This window comes from Botryllus schlosseri, chromosome 8 (genome assembly GCF_051294905.1).
Source record: "Botryllus schlosseri isolate E-star chromosome 8, Bs_hap1, whole genome shotgun sequence".
Classification (NCBI taxonomy): Eukaryota; Metazoa; Chordata; class Ascidiacea; order Stolidobranchia; family Styelidae; genus Botryllus; species Botryllus schlosseri.
Genome location: NC_137243.1, coordinates 6,133,114 through 6,149,231, shown reverse-complemented (window position 1 = coordinate 6,149,231; position 16,118 = coordinate 6,133,114). Strand labels below are relative to the sequence as shown.

Below are 16,118 nucleotides of genomic sequence, written 5' to 3'. Positions count from 1 at the left end.
ATATATCGGTAGACTGCATGAGAAATGATAGTAGGACTACTAAATAGAATGTGTTGAGAGACAACACAGGAAACTCCTGGAAAAGGATCGGGAAGAAAATTCTTTCCGCGATGAGATCGATGGCACTGGCGAAGTGATCTCTTTTCATGATGCATGGTAGCCGGTTCGGCCCTCCAAAGATTTTGAAGCTCTGAAAACCTTTTGTGGATGACTGGCAACATTCTTTCCCTCAACGGCTACTGTTGAAGCCGATATTTCCCAGATTCTCTGGGCGAGAAATGAATTGAGGAGAAACTTAGCTGACCTGAGTTTGGAAGCACTGTTATAGTGCAAACGATTTAAGTCTATTCAACAGCTGTAACAATCAGCTGTTGAGCGTGTTTGTTTGGCTTTTCTTTCTTTTTTTTGCTTATTGGCACCGATTCCGATGGATACTGCACATTTTGTGGTTTCGTTTGATATTATTAACCTATGAAATCGTTAGGTATTTTCTTCTTCTTATTGTTTGTTGGCACTGATTATACGTGGATGCTGCACATTTGTGGTGTCTTTTGACAAACTAGCCCAAATAAAGCGTTTTTGTGACTAATTCGAGGCTGAAACTATCTATTTAGAGGACGATGCCAAAACTGCCAAAAATAAAAATTGAAAAATGCCAAAAATAAGTTATTTTTGGCAGTTTTGGCATATGCCAAAAATAACACGGCCTGGACATAGGGGACAAAACGACAAATAAAAATTCTAGAGTTGAACGCATATGCGACATCAAATCACAAAGCAACGCAACAGTGTAGGACGTGGCAATGACTAAGTCACATTTCCCGTCGCTCAAATCAACTAATCGCCAAACCCAACTTGACTTTGCGATTGGCATCGGTTTTCCGCGAATCAAAACAACTAATAGATACATCACAATGCTACAGGCTACGTCGACAGACAATCAACTCCATCAAAAGCGCACGCGTAATTGCGACGAACAAGGCCACCAGCCACACTTTTCGGGAAACTGCGACCACTCGGCGCATTAATTACAACCTTCGGTTCCTTACCAGAGCTACCACTTGAAATGGAACGGGCATTGCATAACCACAAACCACGGACTCGAAATCTGTGACAGACTACACAATCACGCTATTCACACACACTGTGTCCTTACGCTATTGCAGAGCTGTCCGCAATTGAATATATTCATATTGAAATAAACCCGTATATTATTCAGCTGTATAGCCTACTGAATTACTGCACCTGTACCTCTTATCCCGTAATGCATAGATTCCTGGACAGGAGAATATCACGAATCGCGACTTACCAAAAACCCGGCCGTTCCGCCGCGAATATTATATTACCGCACCGAAAATCATAAACCATGGTCGATTGAAACATTATACGCGCGTCCTGCGATCAGCCCCAGATAAGCTTTCTGAAACAATTCCCAGATTACCCTAACAACAGCCCGCGAAGACATTTTATCACATATTAAAGCCTCGGGTCATGAACAAAAAGTCGATTTCTATACTTAGGTGTTTATGGCCTTGTACCTCGATGCAAGATCACACGTGCCGATTACATTCCTTGATAGGCGCCGATAATGATGCTGCCAGGATAGCTAAAGCGCACAAAGGCGCGCGGCTATCGGTTGTCGTAAACTCTTGCAAATCGATATCAAAGTATAGAGCTTTTCGGAGTCGAATTGCGAGAGCGTGCAAATAGCAGGAGACTGGGAAGAAATTATAACTGAGCCACGCCACGGTGTAAATTTTGTGCATGGACCGGTTTGGCCATATTCAGGCGCGTAGCCAGGGGGGGGGGTTTCGGGGGTCGAAACCCCCTCCTTTAGAAACGTGAAACCCCCTCCTTTAACGCGAAACCTTGCTCTTTTTAAATGACCGCTCTGACGCTAATACTCGTTTGCAATTCAATAAGTCATATTATCAGTATTGCGCGCGGCGAATTAACAGAAGGCGCGGCCAATTAACGAAAGACGTGTTGCTAATTAGCGAGATTCGTCTGTGCGCTGCGCATTGCACTGCACAATGTAACGCGACACGATCTCCCGCTGAGATGATTGGCGAAATCAGGTCATTCATTGTCGCGCGTTCGGCGATCATTACTAGCCTGATTTACCGCGTCTCCAACAAGCCTAATTCCGCTGGCTTGAATAATCACATCTGCAATAGGCCCGCGTCGCACGATATCGTCACTGGCCTTCACAATCACATCTGCATTGGCTTGGTGTGCACGATATCTTCGTAGGCCTACACAATCGCATCTGGAATAGGCCTAGTACTAAAGATATCGCTAGCCTAACTACCGCGTCTTTGGATGGGCTTTGGCTCCTATTTCTCGATGGCTTAGATAAAATGCTATCAAGTATATGCTGATTAGCGATTGTGATTAAAGAGTGACATCTCGTAACTGAATGACATCGAATGTCCGCAATCATGTTCGACCCGTGCCTACAAACATGCGTAATTGATTTCTGCTAGTCTTCAGTTATAGTCCAGTAGGCTTGAGTTATAAGAGGTAAAGGTTTGAACCACTTGAAATCGGCGTCATTATAGCACATATTCCATAAAAACTCGTGCATTTTTACTTGCCTAAATCGTCGCCGAAGCTATGTAAGACGCAAGACGCATTGATGAGCGGGCGTATTTAATTGTTGGACGCTTTGACAAGCGCGCGAATTTAATTGTTCAGCGCGTTGATAAGCGCGCGTATTCAAATGTTCAACTTGTGCGTATTTCATTGTTCACAACAGATCAGGGAGTCGCTAAGTAACAGCACTTCCGGACTCGTCGACAAGCTTATCATACGCCTATAATCGCCAACACGGGGATGTTGTATAATCGTTATTTACGCATCGCATGTACTTAACCCTAATGAATCAATGCTACGTTACTAAATTCGGAAAAAATCGAACCCCCCCCTTTTATTTCAACCCCCCCCTTATTTTTCGGCTGGCTACGCGCCTGGCCATATTGAATATATCTTCGGAGCACGTGCCGTGGGGGTCCGGGAAACTACCGACTGTTATCCCGGCAATAGAATACAACCAACAAGATGCTATGTTCCCGCATATCACTTGGACAACCTGAAAGTTTTCAGCTTTTACATATTATACTAGAATGATACCTACAGTTTTTTTTCAAATTAGATTAAAATAAGAATTATATATAGACGTTTTTTTCAAAATTAGATTAGAATTAGTGAATCCGCTGAAGCTTGGGCACCTTTTGGACGAAAAATGTGATAAAACACACGTAATTAGCGCCCGTAAAGCTGATAGTGCCCACATCGTTTCAAGACCACGCTAGAAATACAACGCAAACCGTTACAAGCAATCAAGTCCCCCAAAAAGTAACGGATTCCAAACGACCGCAGAATCTAAACGAAAAACGTAACGCACGTGACAATAGATATTATTCTAACGCAAAAATAACGATTAGTATCACCCCGAATTTTCGAGAGCTCGCACGTGTCTGAAGAATTGCACATATTATTGCAATAGAAAAATACCGATTCCTATCGCCACGAATTTTCGAGAGTTCACGCGAGCAATTTCAACGTCGCGTGGACAATCGAAGCCACGCTGCGGAAAAGACGATATCTCAAAATCTCAAGGAACTTTCGAGACGGTATCGTGTTGCATGACATTGCATTGAAAACCAGTAACACAGCCACGACAATGCTAAACCCAAACAGGGATAGAGAGAGAGAATAAAAAATACACCAAATCCAAATAATTCCGTATCACAGGACATCAGCAGAACTAGCGACCAAGATTATAAAGCATTAGTTCCCAACCTCTTTCATACCGCGTGCAACCGTGAGGTTCTACGATTTTGTTGCGTACTAACAAATTACCGAAAACTAAACTTTCCTACAGATGTATATAGGCCTATAGGGCTATGGACGTGGGCGGACTATTAAACAAATCGGCCAGGAAATCTCGACACAAATCCGACCACGGGCTGTTCCGTACGTGATTATCATTGTAATACACACACAAGGAAAAAATTAATGTGCTGATTACAATTGTTTCGACTTCACAAGCTACGAGGTGTGCAGCCGAGTCAAATGACGCATACAGCATTTAACTACGCATTCGATGAAGACATTTTTGCATCAGAAAAAATACGTTAACGATTTGTGAAAACCGTAATTTTACATACAGAGAAATGCATTCACTGCGAACCACCGGCATTGACTTCCAAAGGTTGGAAGTTGCTGCTTCACGCTCGCATCCAGACCAACTTACAAAATACATCACCGCAAAAGTCGATATGAAACCTCGCAGCTAGTAAACGCGCCAGACTTGTTGACAGATGCAATAACAGGAATTGACTCACGCATTCCACACTGAGACACGCCTGACACGATATTGAATATCTCACATCTCGCTATATGCGATCAACTGACAGGTTACGAGATTGCGCTAGTGTGAAGCAACTGAGGTCACGGTTATCGCTAAGCGTCAAGTGATAACGTAATAATGTAAGCTCGCGCACCACCATGAGAAAGAAAAAAACCTGTTGTCACCTCCTCAAAGCTCAAGGTGTGCTATTACTGGCGTGAGCCAGGAACGTAGCGCGGACTTTGAACATCAAAAGTGCTCACCACTTTCACGAGTTATAAATTCTTACGAATCCGGATGAGTACCGCACAATCACCGAACCCGACCCGGTCATTGTACAGCTGCCCGTGACAATAACATCATCCGGTTTGATAAATTAAATATAGCTTGCTCGCGCGCGGCCAAGAACATCAATTCGCTACCGGTAATTTGCAGTACCCAGTTATATAAAGGTAACTTCGCTGTCCATGAGAATCGCATCGCAGGAAATGCGAAGTTACGTCACAATTTGACATCTATTTTTGTGTGCGGGTCCGGCGTTAATGACCTCGCACCTGACTGAGCATGAGCAGTCGTTAATTCATTACGTGAACAGGATAGCTTTTGCAACTTTTATTTACAGCTTCCGGCAGCTTCCTAAATACTCAGAGGTTATGTAGTATGGTGTTTTAGGCTGTTTGGAGAAAACCTATAGCGCACCTTTTTGAAACTTTTCTCTGGTTTATCAGATAATTTCTTCCAACTTTATCGATATTTCATGCAACTTTTTTCTACTTTTCCTGTAAATTTCTGCAAGATTCCTTTCGATATTTCATGCACCCAACTTTTTACCGCAAATATTTGGCACAATATGTAAATAAATCGCTTGATCATTTCACCGTCGTTTGAATTTGAGGTCCTTTCTGATTTGACGTATATTCAGGGTAGACCGCCGAAAGATATATTTTCACTGGGTCAATTTTTTCAGGCTATTGATTTTGATGAGTTCGCCAACACTGAGTTTCGCTACGGTGCCTCGGATACGGATCGATTCGAGTATCTCATACCCTCATATTTTCAAGGAACTTGTCCGTAACTGCAACTTTTGCGAAAAATAAGCGCAACTTTCGAGGGATTTGACTGCAACAAAAACTTGCCCTACCGATTACCGGACTTGCAGAAAGTGATGGATTTAAAAATGCGCTACTAGAACTAGAACTAACGACCGTTAAACATGCGCAACCAACAACTAAAACACAGCTAACCAGATCCGATTCTCAAGCAACTCATTAACGATAATTATATTGGAATCGTGGCTTTCCACACGAACATCAGTACAGGACGGGGTTTCGACCTCCCAAAACGCACCAGGCTACGACGTCAACGCCGGTATTGACGAGTCTGAACTACCAAAGACTGCGAGAACATCAGAACATCGGTATCACGAGTCATGTCAAAGGACATTTTTTAAATGCCAATGCATTTTTTTAAAATGCGAAACTATAATTACTAACTATTTAAAATCCGCAACTAGAACTAGAACTACTCACTTTTCAAAATCTGAAACTAGAACTAGAGCTAAAGCTACTGAAAACAGTAACTAGCTTGGTAAATTGCACAAGTCCGGTGACCTAGCCTGGCGTAACGACCTTGCATCTGACTGAGCTATCGTTAATACTGCTACACGCTGATACATGCTATAGGCGCCGGCATCAGACCTGCTTTACGAGAGCGACGCGGCTGATCCTCGCAATCTGTGACAAGTCCTATTTCGCTTTTGTTTCAGCCCGTAATCGCGTCCAGCCGCCCGCGAAACCGCGTATGGAAACACGTAGCCTTCGGGCGCATGATATCATTTCTGGATTCGACAAGTGACGCGTGGTCGATTCCGCGTTTGCAGTTGAAGGTCCCGGTCCGCAAAATAGTCAATATCAACAGATCAAGCCGCACACGAGCTAATTCTATTCACCTAATTAACCTAATTAGAGCTAAATGCCGGTAATCTAATTTGTCCAATGTTTCTACGTTCATTAGAATCTAATTTCTGGTTTTTAGTTATAATCCGAATTATAGTCTAATTAAGAAAAAAAATGGATAAATTTCTGAATCGGCCACTTTTACTTCCAATTGAGTATAAATTCACAGCATTACTTCTATTTGAGTAGAAACGCTGACTGCTTTGACCCCTCTGCACCGTAAGCTAGCTTTACTGAGTCTCACTGAGTCTCATCTACTCATAAATAACAATCAGAATGTTCTCTCAACCATACATTGGATAACAGTCCCGCGATATTAAACAATATTACAGTCTATAATCGATGTAACGAATTGCGACTAAGTGATGAAGATATTAGTTGACATTTACATGCATCCCGCCTTGCGTTGCTTATAACTACAACAGGCTGTTGTTGATAGCACTAACGATCAACGGGGACTGTTCTCGTCAAAACAGAACAAACAAATTGCTATTCATCGGTGCCATAAGCATAAATGTTCCGTTCGAAATTTCACAAGCGCACTACGCAGGGAGCACACGCGAGGGCGCTATATCAGCAGAAAGCACGCATCTCCGCCAAAAAATCCAAAGGCGAACCACGCAGGCAAAATTCTCAACAAAACCAGAATTCGCTACTAATTTGTGCCCACAGAACGAGTTCGTGCACCATCTGAAAATAGTACATTTGATCTCAAGCCTTGTCTTCGCCCAGATTATTCGAAATTTCACGCCGGTGACGTCATGTTTGGTGATACGATTGTTGATGTACGATGTTCTCTTCCAATTCTCTAATAGTTGCTGACGATTACCCCTGACGAGTGTCAGCCGAAAATATTCGGATTCATTTCAATATGAATATACTATTCGGTTGAAATGTTATCGCAATAACTGTGTTCACGAAGTGTTCACTGTGTCTATGATATATATAATTTCAATTCTAATCAAATGCATAGAACGAAACGAGCCAGGCTTGGCGTATTGTATAGCCATTTGACAATCGTATGATTACGAGAATTAACCCCTGATTTCATATGAACATGATTTTTGTTGTATTTCTTGTATTTCGGAATTTCAGTTTCTGATAATTCAGTAATTATAATTCTAACCTAATTCGGAAAAACTGAAAATTTTCTAGTTTTCCCAGACTGGCACCAGCTCGGTACAAAGGGCAGCGCGTCGAGCCGACTTTTTCAATTCACAAAACACGTAACGGTCATCACAGGACGGCTTCGGTAAAAACCCTTCCGCACACGAGAGTTTTTCTCCAGACGCGCGTCACAGGGCGCTTTCTTTGTTTACAAAACAACTAACGACAACACTCCCGGGTGAAAACCAATGGATACTAGGGAACAATTCGTTACAGCCGGATGTTCAAATCATGACTAATCCCAGTTCAAATCTGGTGATCAGATAACGCCTTGTCCGACACGGGCGCATTCTGGCCGGCGTAAACTCCGCGGGCGAAATATCGCTGCTATTATAATGACGTAGGCGAGGCACGAGAAATCTTCGGCGATATCGAATCTGCAGATTAGGCTACGAAGAACAGCGATCGTAAGTACCGTGTCAGCGGGTTAGACCGAGTTCGAAATGTTAGGAGACAAATCGGCGATTATGTAAATCCGGCGTAATCGGCACGTTCGCGACTCGTGTGACGTAACAGGGGTCGAAGGTCGACGTCTATATACATTGACACGAGAATGACAGATTGCGCGACATCATTTTATTAAATATTCGTCGATGATACGCATCAGGCGCGTAGCCAGGGGGGGGTTTCGGGGGTCGAAACCCCCTCCTTTAGAAACGCGAAACCCCCTCCTTTAACACGAAACCTCGCCCTTTTTAATGACCGCTCTGACGCTAATAGTCGGTTGCAATTCAATAAGTTGTATTATCAGTATTGCGCGCGGCCAATAACGAAAGTCGTATTGCTAATTAGCGAGATTCGTCCTGGCGCATTGCACTGCACAATGTAACGCGACACGATCTCCCGCTGAGATGATAGCGAAATCAGGTCATTCATTGTCGCGCGTTCGGCAATTATTGCTAGCCTCATTTACCGCGTCTCCAACAAGCCTAATTCCGCTGGCTTGAATAATCACATCTGCAATAGGCCCTGTGCGCACGATATCGTCACTGGCCTTCACAATCACATCTGCATTGGCTTGGTGTGCACGATATCTTCGCTTGCCTACACAATCGCATCTGCAACAGGCCTAGTACTAAAGATATCGCTAGCTTAACTACCGCGTCTTGGGCCTACATGCATTGGCTCCTATTTCTCGATGGCTTGGATAAACTGCGATTAAGTGTATGCTGATTAGCGATTGTGATTAAAGAATGACATCTCGTAACTGAACGACATCGAATGTCCGCAATCATGTTCGACGCGTGCGTACGTACAGTACATGCGTAATTGATTACCACTAGTCTTCAGTTATAGTCCAGTAGGCTTGAGTTATAAAAGAGGTAAGGTTGGAACCATCTGAAATCGGCGTCATTATAGCACATATTCCATAAAACCTCGTACATTTTTACTTGCGCAATTCGTCGCCGAGGCTACGTAAGACGCATTGATGAGCGGGCGTATTTAATTGTTCGGCGCGTTGATAAGCGCGTGTTTTCACATGTTCGACGCGTGCGTATTTGATTGTTCACGACAGATCAGGGAGTCGCTAATCAACAGCACTTCCGGACTCGTCGACAAGTTTATCATACGCCTATAATCGCCGACACGGGAATGTTTTATAATCGTTATTTACGCATCACATGTACTTAACCCTAACGAATCGATGCTACGTTACAAAATTCGAAAAAAATCGAAACCCCCCCCCTTTTATTTCAAACCCCCCCCTTATTTTTCGGCTGGCTACGCGCCTGATACGCATGTAGTTGTATACGCCGATAACACCGTATCAGAATCTGTGAAACCATTTTAACCAAGGCGCGCATGATATAAATAAGGCCATGAAATAGGGGCCGCATGTAGATGCTTTCTAGTAGTCGCAAGTCCCACCATCTCATTAGGACGTGGAATTGGGAATACATATAAAAACCGTGAATGCAAGAAGGTATTTGCGCCAAGCGCGCGAACAACCCTTCAGTTTACCGAAATAATTTTGTCACAATATTCATGTACTTGTACAAATTGTACAAAATGAGCATAGGCATATTTTAGTGTTTTAGGTCCGCTCTCAGCGCACTTGAGCAAAGACCTAATGGAACAGGTTAAGCGAAATTAGAACATATTTCGTGGGCCTTATACCCGGTAAAATTGGCACTTCTTCGCGGACAGGGCGATATGTATCTCCGCTGTCAGCGTGGCTCACAATCCCGTTGGACAATTTGTACAGTAGGGTTATTAAATATCAAATATCATAATCATAATGCATTATGAAGAACACGGCCACAAGTTTCATTAGATGATTACCGGATTTCAGTAGGGAAAGTATTTCAATTGTGAATTACACCGCCATTGTTTTAACGGGGCTATCTCAATGAATTAGACTATTTTCCGGCTCATCAGCATCGTAATTACTTCATCAATTAGCAATGTCTCTATCTCTAAACGATACAACCAGCCCATAACAAAATGAAAACGTGTGAAAAACACCGTCAATTACCCTTCAGGCACGCCTGGAACACGACTTCTGATCATGGCGCATGACGAAATTTGACACCGTAGATGTCATTATTTTATAAAACGCTTGCAATTTCGAGTTGTTGTAATTAGTCGTGCACTGATTGGAATCGACTCAAATTTTGTGTGCACCGTTACTTCAGTCAACTAATTCGTTAACTAGCCAGTGAAATTTGGAAGAAAGGTTAATTTTGAATGAATAACCTTAATGTGCATTGTGCGATGTACATTGCAAGCCTTTTTTGTTGACTGCCGGAACCATATCTAGACTTACATCTAAGTGTAGTGTCAAAGCCGATATCGCATTACCCGCCCGTTACAATTTTGGATACGCAATCCACGCGATCTAACTTTGACCTTTCCAGGAACACGCTATATTTAACGAGACAGAAGGCGTCTCGTATACTCAGATTGATTGCTAATGCGCCAGCCAACATTTTAACGGCGCTTCGTTCCTGCGACTTCCGAGATATTGGTGAAGGATAATCCCGCGCGCGTGTAACGGCCGTTCGCGTACGTTCCCAATTGCTCTCAATTTCCCTAATCGCTAGAAAATTAGGTAGGTTTATCAAAGATTACGAACAGATGGTTCAATTTCTAATCCGTTTATTCACGGCGGACTGCAGAACTGTGGAAATTCCTCGTTGAGGCGTACTGCGTGCCTGAAAATTGTTATCATTTACGTCTAACTTCCGGGGAGGGTCATAAAAATTAACGATTCAAAATTTCTCGTCACTTCTCGACGTGCCTACGGGCAATTACCAGACTAGAAAAGATTCGATGATTCGCGGAAGAGAAGATGTGTAATATTCCACTAGGTATGTGATTCCAAAGCGCAATTTCTGTTGTGTGATGTTCTTTCAGCCATCGACAGCTCAGAGCCATCACTACTAACAACCCTTTTACAATGCCGATTGATTCTACAGTATCTCCTATATTTCTCAGCTCATTTGCGATACAATAATACGTATCGTCAGACATTGGATAGCTGTTTTAGTTCGTTAACTGCGAATTTTTAAGGGTCATTAGTTCTAGTTATGGTTCAAGTTGCGCGTTTTGAAAATCCAGTAATTAAACAAGTCTGCGTAGTGTTTGAAATATATTCCAGACCAGAACGCGCCTGGAAGTAGCGGAAAGCACCGCGCCGCGCAATCTTCGAGAATATTCTGAATTCGATATATGCCTGGGAAAGACTCGACTCGAGCACGTTGAATCAACGTGTTTGCCGTTTGATGTGCGAGTTTTCTTGTGACCCGCGAATCAATTGCGAGTCAAGTTTGAGTCACGAAATGATTTCAGAAATCAGTCGACAAACGATGACGTAGTAATCGCGTAACTCGTAATACTAAACTGAGTTTGGTATGGCACGATGCCGTTAATACGTCTACAACGTTTCGCTTGTCCATAACTTGACAAATTCGGCAAGACACACAACACTGACAACAGTTAGGTTATACTATTGATAACTAACCTACGGATAGATACGCAACACCTGTCGTCACGCTTGCTTGCCCGGAGGAAATTACTGCTCAGCAATCTGAAAGCAACATAATGGCTAATCCCATAGCTGACGACGCGAGCGCTCAAATTCAATAAAGTTGATCGTATTTGAAAGCTACTATCGCGCTGATTACGAAAATAGATAATAAAATTTGATCAGGGCAATGAAACCCCCTCGAAACACACCTGAGTCTGAAAATCGGCATTGTTCTGAACAATCGCAACCACGCAAGGGTCATTGTTATGGTCATTGTGCTGCGTTGATGCGATTGTTTAGAACAATGCCGATTTTCATACTTTGAAGGATATTTCGGGGTGGTTCCATTGCCTTGATGGAATAGTAATGCATATTTTCAGAATCAGTGCGACGGTAGCTTTCAAATAAGATCAACTTTATTCAATTTGAGTGCTCGGGTCGTCAGCTATAGGATTAGCAAATACTTTGCTCTCAGATTGCTGAGCAGTAATTCGCTCCGGGCAAGCAAGCGTGACGACGGGTGTTCCGTATCTATCCGTAGGTTAGTTATCTATAGTTGAACCCTATAAAACGACATGAGACACCATATCCGATCATGCCAGGATTACTGACAGTTCGCGAAAACAGTTCCAACGATTTTCCATTCAGCAAAGATCTCTCGGCACGTAAACTACGTAAAAGATGATGAAACACTGACGTACCAATGAAATAACGCGAAAAATGACACGACAATCATCATGATCGACAGTCATAGCTAGTTTTTGACATTCTACGATATCTGACGCGCCATCACACGTAGATGCGATTTTGACAAGGTAATAAGGACATATACGGCATTTGACCTATGACGCAAAAGACAAAAACCGAGCCACGCAAATCTAGTCAAACGAGTACTGGTAACACCGGTACCGATCGATAACAAAAACGCAATCAGCGAAATGAGCCGGCCATTGTCAACATTTTCTATTGACAGAAACCTCGATCAAACGAAAGTAATTAATCAACGCTGAAGTGTATCGATCAACACAGGCTATTTACTCCTTGCAAACACCCGTTCAATATGGAACTTCCCAAAGATATCTACCGCCGAAAACACGCGGTAGTGGAAGTATAAAACGACAATCACTCAGGAAAAAGACATACTTAACCGCGGAATCAGGCTGAAGTGAACACTAGGGGCGATCAAAAATTACTTTTTTTTTCTCAAATTGTATCGGCTACTTGATAAAATTGTTAGGTTACCTAATTAAAGGCTGCACACTGCACACGCACACCAGATTTAGTTCAATTCCAACCAGTAGCCGCATTGCTACAGAAGGTCTTTTTATTTTTTTATATAAAAATAGACCGTAAAAATTTCAAAATTTTCTGTACACCCTATGAGATTGTTAGGTTGTCTATAGAAACGAAGCTCACCAAATTTGGCTCGATTCCAACCAGTGGAAGCGGAGTTATTGCCGTCGGAAAATTTGGATTTGAATAAAATAGTATTTACGGTGGGCACCACTATAATAAATAATTGAAGAATTTGCCACCGTAAATGCTATTTTATTCAAATCGAAATTTTTCGACAGCACGGTGATTCGTGCCGAGCAGGGAGAGTCGGTTTTATAAAAACACCGCACTAAGGAGGATAAATTATAGACTAGAATTCGCCAAAGTCGCCATAACTACACACACAATCAGAATGAACAGCTTTCTGGATGCGGCGCGTGTTCGCCAGAGATAATAACATCAGATAATGCACCGATGATGATTAGTCCATCGATTCAATTCAGAAACTACGCGAAAAACGATGACATACCCAAAACCCGGAAAAGGAATACCGCGATTCGTAACACTAAACTGAGTTTCGTATGACAATACGGCGTTAATAGGCCCTTAGCGTTTCTGTTACGAGAAAGCGGACTATCGCGATCTCGGAAACAAGATATATAGCTTCCAGCTACCGTGACGACACGCCGATTTATTACGTACTACATACCGCAACGGAGCAGATGGATTTTCGAAATTTTTCAGAAACAAGTCAATCGCTCAGCGCAATCCGACCGATGTCACTTTCACAAGTGTAACGACGCAATGGTAACGGCGTAAACTCGCAAAAATCTCATAAAAACAACAAAATCTTACACAACAACATATATTATCCTGCCAGTATGACACAGGCGGGCTTATTGCGAGCCGAATCACGCTTTTGATGTCGCGAAATACACGCGGACGCGAGACGCGCACGCGAAACCGATTATCCGGGAAGCCATAAACAGGTAATCGCGTCAAACCTGCAAATCTCCGACCGATCCGCCTTCGATGTAGTCCGAAATCGGACGGTGGTCCAGCAGAAATTTCCCTTCCTTGGCGGCGTACAGTCCGTAATTCAGAGGGTCGCGTAATTTCTAATAAAAAAAATCGACGTTATTCGAAGTCAACTGCGAAGCAACCAAACTTTGACGGCTGGATAATTCTCGTTCTCTAATTATACAAATTAGAGCGAAACGCCTGCGATCTAATACTAATTTGTGAAATATGCCTATGCTATAATTTTTATTCCAATCTAATTTATGGTTTTCCTGAAAACGCTACAAGAGTACTGTATAGCAGGGGTAATCAAAAATGACTTTTTTTCTCAAATCTTACTGGCTACTTGATAAAATTGTTACATTACCGCATTTAGGCCTACATACCAGATTTGGATTAATTCCAACCAGTAGCCGCATTGCTACAGGAGAAGAAAGTTTCTGTTTATTATATAAAAAGAAATAACAAAAAATTCATAATTTTCTGTTCACCCCATGAAAGTGTTAGGTTGTCTATAGAAACGATGTTCACCAAATTTGGTTCAATTCAAACCAGTGGAAGCGAAGTTATTGCCGTCGAAAAATTTGGATTGTGAATAAAAGAGTATTTACGGTGACCAATTCTTTGATTATTTATTATAGTGGGGCCTACCATAAATACTATTTTAATCAAATCCAAATTTTTCGACGGCAATAACTCCGCTTCCACTCGTTTGAATTGAACCAAATTTGGTGAACATCGTTTCTATAGACAACCTAACACTTTCATGGGGTGGACAGAAAATTTTCAAACTTATTGTTGTTTATTTTTATATAATAATTAGAAACTTTTTTCTGCTGCAGCAATGCGGCTACGGGTTGGAATCGAACCAAATTTGCTGTGTAGGCTTAAATTAGGTAATCTAACAATTTCATGTAGTAGTCAGTACGATTTGAGAAAAAAGTCATTTTTGAAGACCCCTACTGTATAGCGCGAAACGAGAAGAGCTTAATGTAAAAACATTTCCCACTCTGGTGCATGAGCTCTGGTTTGATATGAACTGAGTTTGATTTGGGCAGGGATTCATTTCAGTTCGTAATTTGATTCAATTTCCACGTTTTTGCGGATTCAGTAATTCTAATTCAAATCAAATTTGCAAGAAGCTGTGTAGCCATAATACTAGTTCTAAATTAATTAGGAAAAAACGATGTAGCTAGAATTATAATTCTAATCAAATCTGTGAACAAAAATGTGAACTCCAATTCTTATCAGATTTGGAAAGAACTGTGTAGCTATAATTCTAATTCTAATCTGTTTTGTATAAAACTGTAGCTATAATCCTAATTCTAATTCTAATCTATTTCCTGGTTTTCCTGCTAATGCTACAGAACTTGGCAGTGCGAAACGAGCCAATCTTGGTGAACAGACATTTGCCATTCTGGCGATTTGATATGAACCGAGTTTGGTTTTTGTTGTATTTCTACCTAATTCGGAGTCTTAATTCTAATCAAATTTGTAAAAAAAAGCTGTGCAGCTACAATTCTAATTCTAATCCAATTTGAAAAAATAGCTATAATTTCAATTATAATCTAATTTAGAAAAAAAACTGTAGCTATAGGGGGCTATATATAGGCCTACCGGCTACTGTGATATTAATAATAATCAAATTTGGAAAATCTGAATGGTGACATCACCCACCTTAGCGAGAGATTGAATGATTCTCTGTTTCGCGCTCCAAACGCTTTCGGTTATCTTCAACTGCATGCATTTCTAAAAAAATACACTGTAACCGCACAGGCGGCATCGTAATACCACCAAATTTGAAAGTACCGCTATTTTTTGATCCGGGATCGTAACCTTCGCCACCACGTACTGATCGGAATTTTCATCCCCGATAACCTCAAAAGATGACCCGGAAGACACTGATATCGCGCAGGCAGAAGACGCGTCCGGCTCGGTAGAAGCCTTAATATACTTCTGAGGTAAGCTGATTTCAAGGTACTGGTTAGCCTAAGGGTCAATCTGCACCTCTTCGCTTTCTATTTCTTCCTCCTCTGCTTCGTCGTCGCTAAGCGAGTCATCCGTATCAGAATAGGAGTCGGAAGAATCATCATCGGCAAAGGCTTGTCTGGAAGGCAATGTCCATTATTCAGTATCATTTTCAGAGACCTTACACCAAAATCATTATCACAACAGAGCAACATAGATTAGCCTATAGAGCTAAATCGCATGCAAAAAAAAATTTAACCCCTCTTGCTATGCTACCGTATATATATGAAAGAAATTTGGTAGTGCTTATCCAAAGAGGTTATCATATTATCTACTGACATTACAAAAGCAATCTTACTATTGCCAATTATTACACAAAACCAATTCATGTGATCATCGTAATCTTTAA

At 41.9% G+C, this 16,118-nt stretch overlaps 1 protein-coding gene across 2 annotated transcripts in view; it reads right to left on the bottom strand.

The window, feature by feature from the left end:
• LOC145444998 (uncharacterized) overlaps positions 1-16,118 on the bottom strand; it is a 69,544-nt gene that overhangs the window by 50,537 nt on the left and 2,889 nt on the right. For both annotated transcript variants that reach the window (XM_080323082.1, XM_080323083.1), the window contains exons 3-6: positions 15,749-15,848; positions 15,551-15,685; positions 15,419-15,490; positions 13,726-13,839 (exon numbers count right to left, since the gene is read on the bottom strand). In XM_080323082.1, the coding sequence (XP_080179208.1) occupies positions 13,726-13,839; positions 15,419-15,490; positions 15,551-15,685; positions 15,749-15,848 (421 nt within the window). The remainder of the gene's footprint in view (positions 1-13,725; positions 13,840-15,418; positions 15,491-15,550; positions 15,686-15,748; positions 15,849-16,118) is intronic.